The 18947-nt window shown below is 49.3% G+C and overlaps 1 protein-coding gene across 3 annotated transcripts in view; it reads right to left on the bottom strand.

Moving 5' to 3' along the window:
• The window catches only part of LOC120951656 (pneumococcal serine-rich repeat protein), a 39682-nt gene that overhangs the window by 8186 nt on the left and 12549 nt on the right, over positions 1–18947 (bottom strand). The window contains exons 1-3 of one of the 3 annotated variants that reach the window (XM_040370467.2): positions 7536–8508; positions 2003–6013; positions 1162–1252 (exon numbers count right to left, since the gene is read on the bottom strand). In XM_040370467.2, the coding sequence (XP_040226401.2) occupies positions 1162–1252; positions 2003–5830 (3919 nt within the window). In that variant the 5' untranslated portion in view covers positions 5831–6013; positions 7536–8508. Of the gene's footprint in view, positions 1–1161; positions 1253–2002; positions 6014–7535; positions 8509–18947 lie in introns of those variants that run through there. The other 2 variants (XM_040370466.2, XM_040370463.2) reach the window with 2 other exon arrangements.

Genomic DNA, 18947 nt, shown 5'->3' with positions numbered 1-18947 from the left:
TGTAAAGCAGTTCAAATTAATTGACACGCGTTGAGGATGGCTCGGAAGTCGCGTAGTCGTACTCGGAAGGAATTTGGCCCGATTTTTACACTGAATTGATGGGATAATTTAGCAGATTACACATTCATAAAACAATCGCTCACAGTGGCTTGGCTTGTGCATTGTGCAAGGCAAGGTACACATGCGATGATACATCACCGGCGGTAAAGTACCATGCGTCTCCATTTGGGGACAGTAACGTTCAACAGTCTGTGGGCACTTTCAATTGTTCTGTCACCTTTCGCATTAAATCCCACAATCCTTCCTTATCTAATGCTTAATTCTGCTCTTTCTTGTACTCGGCAAAAAGAAACACTATTCAACTCATTCATTCATAACCAACATTAAGGGGTAGGGATTATAAAAGAATTAGAAAAGCGGACCATCATAGTTGCACCACCCCTCCCACCAGCTCGTTACTACTTTTAACACCTCTTAATCCGATAGATGATACCGGTGTCCGCTTGCTCTATTGTGATTTCAACAAACGGGGACCTGCACGGAGACTCGGTCGTGTCGGAGTCAGGAGTCAACGGATGATGCAGAACAATCACCAGAATCTCGCTAGAACCGGCGACTTGTTGGTGCAGTTTGTATGTGTGGTGGCACAACTTGGGTGTTGATGTGATGCACAGCAAATCCTATCCAAACATTTTCCTTTCACCGTTGACCGTTGGTTGGTGGAACTAATCTCGGAGTCTTGGCAGCAAAAAAACAAAAGAAAACAATGCTATGGGAAGTGAAAACAAGCACGGGGAGTGTGCTTCCTGTCCCCTTTTTGGAGACAAATTTCCATGGGATGCGCCTTTTGCCCTGCACAAGCACCTTCATACACACGGGTCATGTCCGACTACATGGGAGTAAAAGGATGCTGATGGGTTTTTATGTCCTAATAGATTCAGCTCCCCCCTCCCACTAACGACACAATTCAATGTCGCTTTCGAGAAAACAATCAAAACGGCAAGCTTGGTTCGAACGGCACTATCAATTTCGTCCACTATTTACACGCTGAGCTAAGCACAAAACTCTCCCGACTTTGGCCCTTATGGATGGACAGTCCATGGGGGGTTTGTTAACACGCCTCCGCCATCATCATTGCAGTGTATAGAGCAAACCACCTACCGGTAGTGTGGGAGCGGCTGTGCGCCTTCCTACCGCCTGCAGCGTCCCGGTGCGAATGGCCATCGGATGAGTTGGACGAGTGATGATCCAGCTACGGGGGGGAAGGAAAGAAAAGCAAAAAATCAATTACAACATTACAACGTGCAACAGGTAGCAAGGTAGTAGTAGTAGTAGTAGAATGTTCTAGGTGAACGGGGAGGAAATTTACAGGGTTTTCCAGGAGTTCTCATAGCTGTGGAACACTTTATTGACTCTTTCTTATGTGAAATGAACCTAATGTAATGGGAGTTGGACTCTATAGAACCCTTGTTGGACAAATCCAATTGGAATTCAAGTGCAATTTCCATCAACAGTAGTTCTTCCTATAGGAAAAAGTCAAGGAAGTGTCCCACAACTATTAGAAGCCCTGGAAAACCCTGTAGAGGGAAGCGGAAAAGAGCAAAAGGTGTGTGCAACCGAAACCATCTCGTTGTTGATGATACAATCGATTGTTTTTTTTTGGTCCGAGGAAGGATGGAAACGGGGAAAAGGACGGGAAGCGCTCGTTAGCTTAATCCAGTAAGAGAGCAAACATCACAAACGACTACAAGAATGAGAAGAGATACGCTTGTGACCCCATCCTTTCGGCGACGCAGACGTTTGCCGTCCCAGATGCGCCGCGTTCTTCTTCGCCTAGAAGAAAATGGACCCCCATTAACACTAATCCTGCCGCTCAGCCTGCATCCTGGCGAAAGGGCAGTAGAGTGGAACAGACAGGATGGGTGTTTGGGGGGTTCGACTACATTTCTCTACTTCTACGGGTGTGTTCTACGGGTTCAAAGCGGTTGTTGTTGTTGCTCACCTCGTTACTGTGCACGGTGTAGAACGTGTTGTCGCCGTTGTTGCCCGTGTCGGTTGCGTAGCCGCTCCCATTGCTCGACACGCTGCCCGACCCGTTCGACGACTCCCGGCCACCGCCCTTGCCCTTGCCCTTTTGGAACGTCATCTTCAGTGGCATGCGTTGCTGCTTTCGCTTCTCACCCCGCGAGCCACCGCCACTGCCACTACCACCCTTCAGTACGGTCGTCTTCATCGACACCGTGTACTCGTCCTTGGAGCTGCGGGTTGATTTATTGCCCGTACGACCACTACCACCACCGGAGTGGGCGGTGCCGGCAGCCAGCCAACCATCGCTCCCCTTACCGGCCGTTCCCTGGCTGCTGCTGTTGCCACCTGTCGTCACACCGTCCTGTGCGCCACCGTCCGCCGAAGACGATGGCTTCTGTTCGGCACGGCGCTGCTTCTCTTCGTCGGCCGCCCGTATCGTTAGCAGGCCGAGGTTAAGCAGGTGGGACGCTTTTGCAGCGTCATCCGACTCGTCCGGCGGCGGCGTCGTGGTGGTGGTGGACGCAGCATCCTTGCCGGTGGCGGGTGGCGGAGAAGGCGACCCATTGCTCGTCCCTTGCTTGAGTACGGTCAGCGGCGACGACGACGACTTGTTGCTGCTATCCTTTCGCTCCGCCATCGCCGACAGAGCAGCGGCCGCATTTTCGCCCTTCGAAGCGGTGCGCAACCGTGACTCGGCAGTATCGGCCAGCGAGGGTGCGGCGGCCGCCGCCCCACCTTCCTTGGCGGGCTTTTCCTCCTTCGAAAGCAGCACAACGGCTGGCGGTGGACCTCCGTCCGCCTTGATCGGCAGTATTTCTAGCTCGCATTTCTTCGGCACGATGGCCGGCTCCTCCTTCTCGTCGGACGACCCACCGTCCTTCTTGCTGGTGAGGGCGATCGTGATCGCTGGCAGATTTAGTCCGCCGAGCGCAAGCAGTGCCGGCACCGGCGCCGTGTCAGTCTTGTGTTCCTGCTCGTCCTGCGGGCCGCCGCTGCCGGAAGCCGGAGATGGCTGCTCCTCCTCGTGCCCATTTTCTAGCACCTGCTGCTGGTGCTGCTGTTGCTGCTGCTGCTCCTCCTTCAGCCTCCGTTCGGTTTCGAGCCGTTCCGCGCGCTGCTTCTCCTCCCGCACCTTCTCCTCGACGCGCAGCTTCTCCTGACGGAGCTTCTCTTCGCGCGTCTTCTCGTCCTCCTTGCTTTTCTCCTTGGTCGTGCGCGTTTTCGGCTTGCTCTCCTTGCCGGTGGCAGGTGACAGTGTGCCCGCGGTGGAAGCAGTGGCGGCGGCGGCGGCGACTGGCGTGGACGACGACTTGGATGCCGTCTTTGGGGTCGCGCCGGTGGATGGCCGCTGCTGACCTCCTGCCCGTGATGATTGTTGATTGGGAGTTGATTGGTCGCCGGTGGTTGTTCCGTTGCTGTCACCGTTCGCTTTGCACGGCACGGAAGCAACGGGAACCGGCGAGGAAGCATCGTCTGTCGGTGTTTTGGAGGTGGTGCTGCTAGAGGAAACCTCTCCGTCGCTAGGGGCAACCACCGCACCACCAGCCGATGGCGCCCGTGACGCTCCTGCCTCCTCATCTACCGCACTTCCTGCCGAATCGGGGCGGCGGTTTGATTCCTGCGCCTCGTTTGTGTCCTTTGCCGGAACGTGGTCAGTCTTGGACGGAGTATCACCGTCGCCCTTCGCTTCCTCCGGCACCACCGCAGCAACATCCTCCTCTGGTTCTTCTTTAATCTTTACACACTCCACCACTTCTTCCTCCGTGATGTCCATCTTCTCCTCCACCGGCAACTCCTTGCCAATCTCCTCCTCCTCCTCTTCATCCTGCTCCATCGGTTCCTCCTCTACCTTCACACCCTCAATCGTTATTTCCCTATCCTCGCCCACACTTGCCGTGTCCTCCTGCACCTCCTGCTTCACCTTTTGCACTGTCTCCACTCCCTCCCCCGCTTCGTGCGCAACTGTCTCCTCCTCCTCCACCTCCTGATCGGCGTCCTTTGTCGCACTACCACCAACACCACCTTCCTCACCGTTATCACTAGCAGCGTTATCGCCCACCGTTTCGCTTTTGGCATTGTCCTCCGCATCGTCACTAACCTTGTCGCACCGGAAGCGTCCCTGCACGATTTCGCCCAGCTTCGGGTCCTTCTCGATGCCGAGATTGTTCTCCAGGAAGGCCGGCTCACTGTAGCACTCCTTCACGCTCTGCTCCGACACGCCCTCGCTGACCAGCTCGCCCGGGCTGAGCGACGGATCCTTGCCACTGCCGCCAGCGCTGCCGCCGCCGATCCCCACCACACTGCCCAGCTCCACCTCCTCGCCGGCCGTGCCGCTCGCCCCAGCGATCACCCCCCCACTGCTCACACCACCCAAACTGCTGACCGTCGTCCCGTCGCTGTGCAGCGGCTCGCAGGCAACACCACCGTCCACCGTCGCCACCGTCGTGTCGATGGTGAGCGGTGCATCGACCGAAACGGCAGCCGTCGAACTGTCCTGCTCGGACCCCTCGACCGTCAACGATTCCAGCGATTCCGCCGGCTCGAGCTTGATCTCCACCGTGCCGCTGCCGCCCCCGACCGATTTGCCCCGAGCCGGCGGCACTAGCTCCTCCCGGGCCGTGCTTTTCCGCTGCCGCATACTGCGCCGTAACGTTCCCTTCTCGACGACCGGGGACGCAGCGCCGCCGCCCGCCGCCTTGCGCTCATTGAACGCTTCCGCCATCTTGTCCAGCATTTTGCTGCGCGATTCGTAGTCCAGCAGCTCGCGCTTCATCTCGGCCACCGTCTGTTCCGCGCCGTCCTCCGTCAGGACGGAGCCGGACCGGCGCCGTTCCATCGATGCGCTGTCGGGCGATTTGCTGCTGCTCCCTGCAGCTTCCTGCTGCTTCAGCACGGCTTTGCGCTTCGCCACCGGGCTGTCCGAGTTGCGCGGCTTGCCGTTGCGCAGGCTGGGCGTCGTGGCAACCGTCGCCTCCTCCTCCTTCTCTTTCGAGGCGGCCAGCACGTCCTTCACCGTGGCGGCGGCACCGCGCGTACCGGTCGACTTGGCGGCCGTCACCAGCTGGCGACGGGCCTCCACCTTCCGACCCAACATTGGCTTGCCGATGATCTTCTTGCCCTTGCGCTTGAGCAGGCCGGCACGCTTCAGGGTTACTACACGCTTCTTCTTGCTTTGGGCAGTGGCTGCCGGTTTGGAGCTTGTTGTTGTTGCTGTTGTTGCGGTTGTTGTAGCAGTTGCGGCCGCACGCCGTGCCCCGATTGCGGGCGATTTTGTTAGATCCTTTGACGTACCACCGGGCGCTGTCCCAGCTGTCGTCGTTGCCGTGGTATCATCCTTGGCCGCCGGCGACTCTCTACCGGCCGAATCTTCCCGCAGCAGTGCACTGCCGCCGCGCGTCGTGCGGGACGGTGTGGTGGTGGTGGTGGCGGCGACTGCGATCGATTCGATTCCTGCCAACTCGTCTACCGCTCCCTCATCGGCACCGCCGCCCTGCTGGAGCAACTGTTGCTTCGACTTGAGCCGGCTCAACGAACCGCGGGTGGAGGAGGTGTTGGTGCTGCCGCTTCCACCACTGCTACTACTACCACCGCCAGCAGCGGCCACCGTACTCGCTACTGCCGCCGCTTTCCGCGTGGAGGTCGGTGTCGTGGGGGCAGAATCGTTTCCACTTGCGGCACCGGTGGAGGAAGAGCTGATGGCGAGGGCGCTAATGTTGCCGCTGCTGCCACTGTTGGCGCTGCCGAGCGAAGGCGTGGGAGAGTCTGCGGTCACCGAACGGGCCTTCTTGTCGCGGGTTGCCATAGCGTTGTTGTGTGCTGTTGTGTGCAGCCGTCCCCCGCGCACCCCAACACCATTCAACGGTGCCCGGTGCCGTGTGGGGTGGTGGTGTGGCGATCGGTAGTTAGTTCACTACCCCCACCGCAGGCGCGCAAATTATGCGCAGGGATGTGTGTCGCGTTTACTGCGCCACACGTGCTTTTGCTCCTGTAACGGAAAGAAGAGAAAAGGTCGATTAGAGAATTTAGTTTAAGGTGTGTTAATTTACGAAATCGAAATTTATGCATTATTATGATATTTTTCGTTATTTTTAAAGCTTTTTTTTTGATGATGTCAAAACCAAAGTCTTATAGGATTTGTTTATACTATAGGACGTTTAAGGGTAAAATCTAACACTAGTTGCATTTTAGTTGCATCGAGCCTAAGCGATGCCTTATCCATCTGTCAGCTATTAACTTTCTAATCGTCGCCCAACCCCTAACACAAGAAGGAAAGTCTCAGTGTGGCCCAAGCATTGGCAGAGCATAAATTCGATTAGATAACGTTAAACGGCACTCAAATCGACAGGCCACTGCACACCTCCACCACCTCCTTCCTCAACATCATCCTTTGCTTAGCATAACCAAGGTGACAAAACTATGATTTGCGGATAAGCCCCTCTTTACACACCGTCGTTCATGCGTATACGCACACACACACACATTGCTGATGCGCAGCCATGAAAATTGACACACACACACACATGCACACAGTAATGAGTGATCGCGAAACGGTACCGAAAGGGCATTAAATATCTTAGGCACGTACACCACACACAAAATGTAGTGCAAAAAGTAAATAGATACAGCGAGAAAGTTGCTGCACCGACATGGGCCCCTTAGGAAGGGAGGTAGCACTGAGGTAGTCATTTTTTTAGACGAAAGGGCCAGCATATACATAAAATTAGCAGCTTTTACCAAAAAACAAACAAATAAAAATGACTATTAAGTTGGTATTAAAGTCAGTTGCTGTCACCGTCGCGCAGGATAACGTAATCGACACACACACGACACAGCACACGGCACTGTTTGGCTGGCTGGTTGGCGGATGACGATGATGATGATGATGATGATGATGATGATGATGATGATGATGATGGAGTGCGCATTGTGTTTATAACTCCGGCGCGATGGGCTTGCCCGTCTTACCGAAATCCCACGGAAATCCTCTTCAAGGGCACAATCACAACAAACAAACAAACAATCGCTTCACCCACCTCCGAACCACCCTTCCTCCCACGCCCCTAAAAAGTGCAACAATTTTCGGAAGGGGTAAAGGGTGGGGGGGGGGGATCGCTTTGCAAAGCCAACTGTGTGCGTGAGTGCACTTTTAAAGGGAAATAAAAGGATAAACGGGGCATCGGGCTCAGCACACCCTCCTGCTTTTGCCCTTCTTACCCCGAGCGAGTGCGTGAGGTTCACATACACACATACACACACACACATCCAAACAGTGCGCTGTCACTTTGGCAGCAACAGTGCTGCTGCTGCTGCTGGTGTGTTTTGCCTGTTGCACACTGCTGCTCGCACGTACACACACACACACGCACACTGGGCGTTTGTTGTCACGGCAGGGCTCACGACAGCAGCACCACACAATCAGGAGGCACCTCCCAAATAGAAGGAGGACGGAAGGGGGGCGTACGATGATCGTGATAAAAACATTCAAATTGCAATTCACACATACACACCACTTACTCGGACACACTCAAACACACTGATGGTGTGCACCATACGTGCAGCAAGCGATGCAATCACGCATATCCCCGGTACGTGTGCGCGCGTGTGCCTGCTCTCTCACACACGTCGGTAGCTTCGGGCAAGCGATGCGGACGAGCGTTTGCTGTGAACTGAGTATTGAACCTGCTCTTCTACCCGTGTACAGCAGCCGTGCAGCTTCTCTCCTGCGCGCGGCCACACACAAACACACAAACGCACGCGTGCACACACACACACCCTTTCTATCGCTGCTTCATCGCGCCCTCTCTCTCACTCGCTGCAAAATCACACACACACACACACGCTTGAAAAGCCACCGTCGCACACATCAAGCAGGCGACTTCGAAGCTTAAGCTGGGGCGAAAATCTCTTCCCGTTTGCCACACTACTCTCTCTTTCCCTTCGCGGCACACAAACGCACCCGAAAACACTGTCAGAAAAACTGTCAACATGGTACGGCTCTCTGTGTGTGTGTGTGTATTGGTTTCGCTCTATCTATACCACACAGTTCGCCCTTATGCGCGCAGCTTACTTGCAATTGTGTGTGCAAGTTGTTCGCGACCCCTGCTGCTCCGGATCGCTCACGCATACAAAGCCCGACGCGCCCAGATCCAATGCGAAGTATCGCGCCGCACCTCCACCGATAGCTTTTTCCCAGGCATTTCTTCTTCCCGTGTGTGTGCTGCCGCCGCCACCGCCGCGATTATATGCTGCGAGAGAGCATAAAACTTGTGCGCACACACACACACACGCAGTGAAATAACGCGAAAATTTCACTTCACGATGCAAAAAAACGAACCGTGTGCAAAAATCTGACTTGTTCACCACCACTGGCACGATCGCGCATGCTTGTATGTGTGTCTGTTGCTTTGTTCTGATCTTCTACTTTTGCCAACAGTTTGTCTGCACTGCGTGTACGTGTGTCCGTCGTTCACCGATCATGATGTCGTCTGGTCTCTCTCTCTCTCTCTCTAAAAATGGATTTCTTGCACCTCTTTTGCGCTCTCTTTTCTCTCCTGCTACCACTCTTTTTCGCTCCTTCCGTTGTACGGCCATTACATCAAAGCCGGCTTCACCATCCCTCCCCTCCGCCGTCAGCGCGGAATGTGCGCGAACGCTTTTCCAAGCTGGTTTTTCGTGTGTGCTTGGTTCCACCATCGCACGTCGCCGAATTTTCCTCTTCATGCGGATAATACACCATGCGTCCGCTCTCACCACTACACGAGTGAATGAGCGCACACAACACACACACATATATACGCGGCCGCTTGCTGAAAGTGCGCTTATCAACCCAAAAATTCTCCGAACTGCTGTGCGACTCTGTCGCGCTCTCTCTCTCTCCCGTCATGCTTCTTTCAGCTGCGTAGCTTACTCACACAAACGCGTTGCGCATGCTTTATGTTTTAAAAATCTGCTCGCTCTCGGAATGGCGTCTCTGCCGCATATTATATGTTGCCGCCTGGTGCTTTCAGCTTTCAACGAAACCGTATCGCACTGATTAGGTAGAAACGGGTAAATTACCTTTTGGGGATGTATTTCCAGTAGAAAAAAAAACCCTTAAAGCACAAATAAATTACGTTCTTACAGTACCTTTAAAAGCGGGGAGCCCTGTGCTCGGCACGATTGTAAACCATTGCGATTAGAGACACACTTACTTGCTGTAAAATCTCTCGCCCTGAACTCTTGCTGCTGCTACTGATATATACCCTTTCCGCCTGTTGCTGCTGTTTGACGGCCGTTGCTTCCAATCTGACACAAATACTCGCTCACATCCTACGGTGGTGGTGGTGGTGGGTACCAAAACAGAGGGAGGGTGCGAAAAAGCACATTCAAACACACGTTCAATTACACATTCCGAAGAACCAGAGTAGTGCTCTCTGGTGCGCGAAAAAGCTTGGAAAATAGAGCCATCTTGTGGCAAGGGTTTGCGGTTTTGTTTTCATAGAAAGGTTTACGAAGTTAAAGAATATCATAACATTGTTTAAAAAAACTACAAACCATAAATTCTTCTATCAAGAATGGATATTCGATGTGAATTGGGTCTTCTTGTGCTTATCATTTTTGCATCAAAGCTATATTGTATTACTTTTGATGTTGATTTATATAAAAGCTGACTTCTTATTCATATTTTGTGTTTATTTCAAAAGCAGCCGGTTGTTTATACTTTAAACATTATTTTAAGTCGATTGTTGGCAGATTCTCAGTTTGAAAACACTATAAATCTTGATGTACAAAATTCAAAAAACAAAGGGTACCGCATGTTTCCAAAAGTATCCAAATGTCTTCCGCCAAACGATAAGAGCGGAAGACGCAATTTCCTTTACAGCCTGCTCCAAAACACGATTGCAAAGTGAAACCAATCAGTGCGGCCAACATCTAAAACCCATCCCAGGAAACTGGAGAGAACAAAAACTTTACCAAACTGGTCAAACGGCTCTTCCCCGACTATTGACCACCGGGGAGGATTATAGAAGGAACACCATTTACCATCCCTCTGCCCCGAACATCCTCTCTTCAGTTTTGTCCACCCAAAAACCAACAAAAGACAATGATCCTCGATATGTTTACTCACAGCACCAGAAAAAGGCAAACCTCAACAGTGGCAACTACCCTTTAATGTCCAACTCTCTCACACACACACACATTGTAGCCGGAAGTACCACAACATCCGGAAGCTCAAGAGATTCCGGAGAGCAAACGAGTCTTTTTCGTTGCCTTAAACCAACCAATTGATGCTAATATTACTAAAACATGACCATCGAGGCGCAACTTCAAGCTGCGTAAAGATTTGCTCACTACCATTTGTTGGAAAAAGAGCATTTTGGAGCCGTCTAATCAAGTTGAAGCGTCGTCGTCGTACGTCGAAACACGAACCAACCCGCCCGACTCGAGTAAATATTAGCCTGTTTGCGTTGGTGTTTTTTGGAGGATTTCCCCCTGTTTTTACCACACCCAAGCTGCTGTGGGTGGAGAACCTAGAGACACTGTGTAAAACAATGTTTTGGAATTTACCCAAGCCGCTGGTGCTGCTCTCTTGACCAACAAAGCTGTGCTTCCCCCCTCTTTCCATTCAAACAGACTGTTTTGGGCCTGGCAAAAAACATCCAAAAAGTGCAATTGCCAGATTGAGGAACGTTGGTGGAAAACTCTACAGCAGCCGTAACTTGGAATTTCATTGCTGCTCACTACTTGAAGGAAAACTTTCCCTTCAAACGATCAGAAGCACTGGACAACACACGTTTCTTCCACTTGTGCCATCAAGAGGGGATGGATTGAGGAAAAAGGGTTGTAAATTGGTTCACGTTCTAGAAGAGAACAAGCAAAATGAACAGCACAGTTTCCAAGGAACGCAGGCCATCGAGCTGGAAAATTCATTTCCCGACATTCATCATCCATTGACCAAAAAAAAAGGCTGGGAAAATCAAGCGAAAAGATTGCCGAAAGTGATGCCTTCTACCGCCATAGCCGCTGTTTGCCTAAAAAGGGTAATATTTTGCATTTTTTCTGCTACTAACACCCAATAGCAGCAGAAGCAGGCTAGACTGACTTGGTGGCAGTGTTTGTAATTTGAATTTCATTGCTTCAAATTAACCAACCGCGTTCCTGCGTTAATGAGCGTCCGCGACCAGGGACCACTGCCATGGTGTGCTTGAAAGCAGGGGAGGGGTACACACATTTAAAGTAAAATAAATTGGCGAAACCATAACAACAGAGAGAGAGAGCTCTACCTCTCCTCCCTTTCAACATTTTATTTCGAACACAAAAGATGGCTTCTTTAGCCCGAGTTTGCTTTACCCATCAGTCCGGCCCTTAAAGACTGACCAACAACGCACAAGCGCGCACAGCTTCCTTCATACACAGCCCTTCAAAATTCCGAATACGTTCGTGGATGTATTCACTCATTCCTTGCCTTTACCTCTTCTCTCTACCACAGGAAGCACGAAACGGGTACGCGTACCAGCTACTTTTGGAGCGCGTTATACGTTATCCTGCAGGCGAAAAGTGGAGCTTGGCTGATATTGTTTTGGCCCCAAACCCGAAAGGATTGTTTGGAAATAAAAACCTTCATGTCTAGAGTAATTTTAGCTCATGGGAGGGTAGGTGGGGGCATGCTTTGTTTGCCCTCTCCAAAGCTTTACTCTTCCTAACGCACGGTGTGGACGGTGCGAGGACGCAAATGTCCATATTTGCGCTTGGGGTTTTCGCACGGTTTTGTTTTTGCTTCCCATTAGGGGGGAAAAAGGATCAATCCAGGATAACTTTATCGTTGCTGGGGAGGTGTCGGAATACGGATTTTTTTTTACCAGTGAAAGTTCCACAATGCAGATGGAATCAATTAAGATAACGTGTGGCGGCACCAGCAAAAGGATGGTTTGCCGTCGTCCGATTTACAATAACGATATGGCCCTTGCGATACGGACACACCAAATGTGATGTCTCTGTTTTATAGATGTCCTTTCCCAATTGACATTTTCGAGCACGAATAATCGGGAATTCGAGCAAATTCCCTTAAACTGGAGCCTTAAACTTCCCTTAAACTGCACCAGTTTAAGGGAATTTAGAAAAAGGCCTTTAAAATCAACTGTGGTGCGGCTTTTTCGTTGTTTTCTTCTAGATTCGCTCTGAAATTATGTTTCCTATCGTTTTAGTTGGCCATGTTCCCATTTTATACTTAAATAATATCCATTTTTTATAAAATAACGTCACACAAAATTAGCTTTTGTTTTTCATCAAAAACCATAGCTATGAATGAAAAATGACCTCGACGGCATCGTCCATCGATAGAGGAACGTTTAATTTACGATCACACCAAATCTTGGCGCTTTCAACACACTTGATCACACACAAATCCACAATTTCAGCCGTATCGAGTACTAATCGAGCAGATATGGTAAAACAATTTCGAGCAAATGTCACTTGGGTTTTTTCTCGATCAAAATGTCCTCGTTCTGTACCCACCAACCCATTGTTGGAACCAACTTTTCCCGTGCAGCTTGCGGAAGAAGAGACAAAGACACAGATGTTCCTCCGGTTTAAAACGTTTTTCCCCAACAAAATTTGGGGCTTTGTGTTTTTCACACTGAAGCTTTGCTTTTTATATCATTTCCTTCCTGTCTCGCATCATCGCACCCGTATGTACACGCTACAGAATAGGTGGAAAAGAATGAATCGATTCCACAACAAGCCATACGTTTCTCCACCATTTTGTGGCATCAGCATCCACAGATCCGCCAGATGTGACACAAACCCCTGGCAGGGCATATTTGTGGCAGCAACACCGAACCGTACAGAAGAGGGAAGATAAATTGCACCAAATGAAAGCGTTCGTGATTGCACTTGCGCCAGCCAGCCAGCCAGCTACGGTGGGAGACCATTTTTCGCCTGTCGCTTGGGCATTTTAAGGGGGTTGTGTATGTGTTTGTGTGTGTGTGTGTCCGTAGAACACTGCCAGAGCATAAATTGGATCGGCATGATTGTAGACAATTCCTGCGGGATCAAATGCTCATCGGAAGAAGATGAATGTTAGTGAAATTGAATAGTAGTAGTGCCTGGCTTTATCAAATTTGTAAGTAGCACCAGTCACCAGTTGCAGTCATTAGATAATTGTAATGGAAGTGTTTCCCTTTTTTCAGGAAGTGATTATCTGGTTTGAGTGTGTTTTGGCTGCTCTTTTTTATGGCCACAAATGCACCTTGCAGGTACTAGTGAGAAATTAAAAATTAAACTCCCTGCTGCTGTTTTTGGTCCAAACCCACTCGGAAATGGTCGACTCCACTTTATTATAACCACGCATACACAGGCCCACACACACACACTTGAAAGAACGTTGAGCGAGAACTTGATTAAGTTTCCAAGGTTGCCTCATAAGCATGCATGAGTACTTCTTGCTTCGAACAATTTCAAAACCCCTTTTTTTCCCAAACCAAGCGTGATGATGCTGTTGTATCGCTTCAAACGACCGCTCCAGGCTTATGCTTCATGTTTTTCATTCGGAGTTAGGGGGAAGTAGTCACCCGTCTTGCCTCTCTAGACGCGAAGGGATGCTGCAAGCCGCTCTTCTACGTCAATGTTACGTTTGCCGGGAGGGTATATATGCATCCCTCAACAATTCCTCTCCTTTACCGCTACAGTTTGCTATAGACATGCGCGCCACTCGTGTTTGCCGGGAAATGTTCCTAACCTAGGACGACGCTTGGAAATTGCGGCACGAGGAGCGAAAACGGATCCCTTCCACCAGACGCAGACGGCACACACACACACACCTGCACCCACAAATACACACCGGGGAGCCTCTTCCCTGCGCTGTTAGAGAGGGTCAAGGTCGGGGACACCGGCCGATTCGCATCGTGTTTTGTGTTCCGTGGTGTTGTGCCCTGCTCGCCCTTCCTGTGCCGTGTGTGCTCGTATCCCTTGCTGGTCGTTGTTTCCTCCACCCTCCTCTCTTTTGATTATGATCAAAATTCAACCCTTTTCATCAACGTCATAGGATGGAACGATGGACGCTCGCCGTTTGACGTTCTCCCTTTTTTCCCTTTCAGCAGCCATTTCAATGCCACTTGAAATGACTTTCATTTGACGGTCGATCGATTCATCGAGCATAGGGCATCTGCCGGGCATAAAAGCGTACGTCAAAGCTGTCCGGAGAAAATGGTTGTCGGAAGAAATGTGGAAGGATGATGTTGTTCAGGATTCCTCCAAATCAGGATAACATCACGACGCGCATCCGCATGAAACGATACAAGCATACATGATACAAAGTGTGCAAATACGCCAATGCCCGAAACAAAAATGGGGTATGATTTATGATGCTATCGGTGAGCTTTCTCCATTGCTTCGCCCCTTTTCAAAGGAAGTTTCTTTTTCGAATCACAACGCGAAGCAGCGCGCTACTGGAAAATAACTTTTTCAATTCGAATCCGCCTGAAAAGGAAGCACGGAGTAAACACACGCATGTTTACATTTTGCTACTGGATTGTGATGGTATTGCGAGCATTTTCCTGGGTTTTTTTTCTATTTCATTTGTAACAATTGTAAAAAAGAGAGACGAAAATCGCATTCAATCTTCGAGGAACGAAGAGTACAAGTTATCGTTTATTTATGACGCATCATACTCCACCATTTTCTGGGATTCTACGTTTGCCACTGCTAGAATTCAATTTACCTTTGCCTTCCCAAAAACATTTCGAGTACATTGGAACCATCTACTCATAGGGATTTTTTCCCCAGTTAAAGTTATCGGTTGTATCAGATGGTGCAGTTCAAAAAAGTTGTAATTCATAAAACAAATGCTACTAGACAACCCCATTTTTCGATGAAAATTCATTCCCCCGTTCCGATCACACTTCAGTTTCACACGGGAATAGCAGCAGGAAGAATAAAAACCCAAAAGTAGAGAGAAATTAGTTTTATGATTATTACCAACCGCATTTCTGGGGAGTAGGGGTAAGCTGTCGTTCGCCAAAAATCCGGCTCGAAGGACCAAAAATCATCCGACACACACTGGTTGAAGTTGGTCGAAGGCAACAAATTTGCGGCATCTAGCACCATCTACGTCTCTCGATCCTGAGCAGTTTGATTGTGCGCTTTTGACTGGTTTGGTGGAGAGTGAAACCACACAATAGTCACCTTTTTCCCCGCCCAACTCCAACGCTAAAGAGTTTTGTACAAAGCGAACAGACTCTATTGTAGCGTCCCAGTTGGACATACCTCTCCTCGGCGCCCGATCAAAAGCAGTGGGGTGGTGGTAATGATTTATGAAACGCGCACGGTGTACAATCCTTTGGCCAAACGGGACGAAAAACGGACAACCTGTTATGGCCTTCTGCCCCCGGTGTTCTTCAAGCGGTTATATCCTTGACAATAGTTTTCCCTAGCGTTTGGAAGGTTGTTAGGGGTTGGCTCTGTTGCATCCAACCGAGAGGGTCAAAGGGAAGGATTCTATTTCTAAATTATAATCCCAGACTTGTGGCAAGGGCGGGTGGTGGTGGCGGATGGTTAGATGACAACAAATTCCTATTTTACCCCAGAGCAAACTAGGGCGGCAGATTTTTGGGGATGAGCATTCTCTCACCTCCATGCGCGCATGGCAGCAATCCAATTGCTCATAAATAAGTGCACACAACCCCACTCGGGCCGCTCGGGACCTGTTCTGAGCACGGGACCGCCGCGTTTGGTCGTACGGGAAAACAAACAACCGAAAAAGCCCTCATTTGTGAGCATTTTGGTCGGATTTAGTTTGGTCGTCGGAGAGGTACTGCTGCTTTCTTTTGGAACTGTTGCCCGTCCCCATTGGAACAGGAACGGAAAGATGAGTTTCCCAACAACTTTCCGGCTAAGCACTTTTACCTCCTACCCGGGGAGTGGTGGTGTGCTCGAGAATTCAATCAATAGAGGCAAGCGCTAAACCATAACTGCTTTCCGGTATGGTGCCCCGCAAACCGGAGCGCACCATTAATGGGCAGAAGGAGTCTTTATCGGGTCATTACCATTAACGACGGAATTGGGGTACCGGTTCGCTACTCGCTTTTCTGAGCTCGAGAAGGTAGCAATAGCAGCACAGCAAGCAGCGTAAATGTAATGCGATTTTACTTAGCACTATAGCGCAAACCCTCAAACTCTCTGTCTCTTTGCTTTCATTATCTCGCAGCGAGGGATGATGGGTGGGATGGCTTAGGTGGGGAAGAAGCAATGAAATTACCCACCGTATGATGGCGAATGTTGCGCCCAAACCCGTCTCAGCCCAAGACACACACTGCGCGTTCTATTGCTACACGCCGAGTAGTATCGTAAATGGATGCCGCTACACACTGCTGCTGCTACCACAGCCAGCATCGAATCCTTTCGCTGGAAAAGCTTTATCGGGGAAGTTGAACAACCTACACTGTGTGATGCTGTGCTATGCCCCATGTGTGTGTGTGTTTGTGTGTAAAGGGTTCACTTTCGCTTCGGGCCATGAAAGCGTGCGATTGGGACATTGTACCGGGGTGCGAATGATGATGCTCGCCGTCGCCGACGTCGTCGTCGTCGATTGGGACCGGAAAATGTTGAACTTTCCCTTACTCCCTCGACCTTGAACGGCAGTCCTCCCCCCGGTGGAAATGATCGATCCCAAACACACACACACACATACTCCTTCCTCCTTTTTCTTGCTTCCCGAGGTGAAAAGGATTAAAGGGACGAGTTGAGATGTAGACGACACCTTCGCCGACGTTCTCGGGGAGGGTTGCGTTGGCGCGTTGCGTCAAATGATGCTGTCGAGATAAAATGTATTTTACGCCCTTTTATCATCCTCGACCTTTGACGGGAAGAAGGACGGAGACGGAGTTTGTGTGCTTGCACACAACCGTTGCGGTTGGGAATGTTTCGTGATTATATGTGCGGTGCTGGTTTACGATCGGCTCCGTGAAATGGGGCTGTTTTGCTTTGGGAGTACACAGAGCGAAGGGAAGGAGGTTGGGAATAGAATTTGGATGCTCTAAAGGCGGCACACCAGGTGGCACCCGGGGGGGCACCTGTCCTAGAGGGCAATTAGAAAAAGCCTATTTCTAGGTTCGTTTGGGATCTTTTCCCCCGAAATTGCTACTTTACACACATAATTATGAGCGAATCGTAAGAACCATTTTCATCTCCTTCGATTTGATAATCTCCGTTCAATAATGTGTGGCAGTTGGGTTATTTTGGATGATGATCGTTTTGCAATTTATCGTTAATTTACGGGAACGGGAGCAGAATACAATTGACTCAATTAATTTTCCTCTTTTTAATTAAACGTGATAAAATGAGGATTTCATTATTCGAATCAATAAAAGTTCTGTTTGTAATTCTTGAAAGAGCTAAACATTACCATCAACGAGATCTTGTGATAATGAGAATATATCATTTCAGGAACAATTACAATCTACTTTTTGTCCTGTAACTCTAGTTTCTTTCGAAAACCATCCTAACACCTTTTCATATTCGTCTCATTGTCTTCTTGTAGTATTTTAGTATTTAGTATTAATTGGTTTTTTTAGTTGTTATTTTGTTGATATTATCGTGTTTTCTGTCTTTCCTCTCCTGGTTTCTTCTCAATGGTCTTCTCCTATTTATCGTTACTTTAGTCCTAATATTTTAAGATCAACTGTTCGATTTTGAATTACACAGGCCATGTAATAAACAAGATTTCCTACACTGGCAGCTTCTATGGAATGCCTGTAAAATTGCTAACGATATAGAAAGCTTTTTTCGGTGTATTTTGGTCATTGTTTTCACTGATTTTTGGCTCAACAGTAGTGATGGGAGCTCGACATCAGACCTACCCGATTCCGATTCCGTGTTCGGAATCAATTCCGGAGCCGATTCCGATGCTGGAATCGATTTCGATTCTGAAGTCGATTTCGGAGCCGATTCCGGAGTTGACTCCGGAGCCGATTCCCGAGTCGGCTCCGGAATCGATTCCGAGATCAGAATCGGCTCCGGAATCGGAATTGAACTGGGAATCGCAATTTGCTCCGATAACGGAAACATAATTGACTTCAGAATTAGAATTAGCTCCGGAATGTGAATTAGTTCTTGAATTGAAAAAAGAAATTTAGAAGCGAAATCAGTTTGGGAATCTCCATGAGAATAGATCTTTTACAAGTAAATTTTTATTTTTTGAGGTTATCAATATGTAGTATGATTGGACCCAAACGCCAATTTTTATGACGATGCCAAAACTGACTCCGTTTGGAAGCTGATTCTAATTTAGGAGCCAATTCCGATTCGAAATCCGATTTCGATTCCGGAACCGATTCCTATTCCGGAGTCGATTCCGGAATCAATTCTGGAGCCGATTCCTGAATCAATTCCGGAGTCGATTTCGATTTCGGAGACGATTCCGGAATCGATTCCGGAAACTGATTCCAGACCTACTATTCGGACTCGATTCCAGAAAACTGCGGAGCTAGCCGGAATCGATTCCGACAAAGACTTCATTTTTCCCATCACTACTCAACAGCCGCTCGTCAAATGTGATCTCGCGCGGCAGCCCTTTTTGTATAGAGCTTTCTCATATCTAATTATTCGCAAACGATTTGAGCAAAATATTCCTTTGACTTCTTTTGGATGCCAGCGTACTGGATGATCAACTTTAACTTTACGATTGTTTTTCGTTATTTTGTGGATTTTTGGATTTTTGTGAAGGTCATGAAGAAAGCCAAATAATGATCAGCCCACCTGTTATAGTGCATGGACATGGACAATGTGCCTGTTGGCAGTTGTTGCGTCAAATAAGAAAAAGAAGATGAAGAAAAAGATCTCTCAGTCGTGATGTAAATATTCTTCCAATATATTTGAGAATTACGCTAAAAATGTAAAAAAAAACACTGGAATCATTCAATACAAGTCTAGACCGCATCTACCAC

This window comes from Anopheles coluzzii, chromosome 2 (genome assembly GCF_943734685.1).
Source record: "Anopheles coluzzii chromosome 2, AcolN3, whole genome shotgun sequence".
Lineage (NCBI taxonomy): Eukaryota > Metazoa > Arthropoda > Insecta > Diptera > Culicidae > Anopheles > Anopheles coluzzii.
Note: the sequence above shows the minus strand (reverse complement) of the source record. Positions and strands in the feature narration are given on the sequence as shown.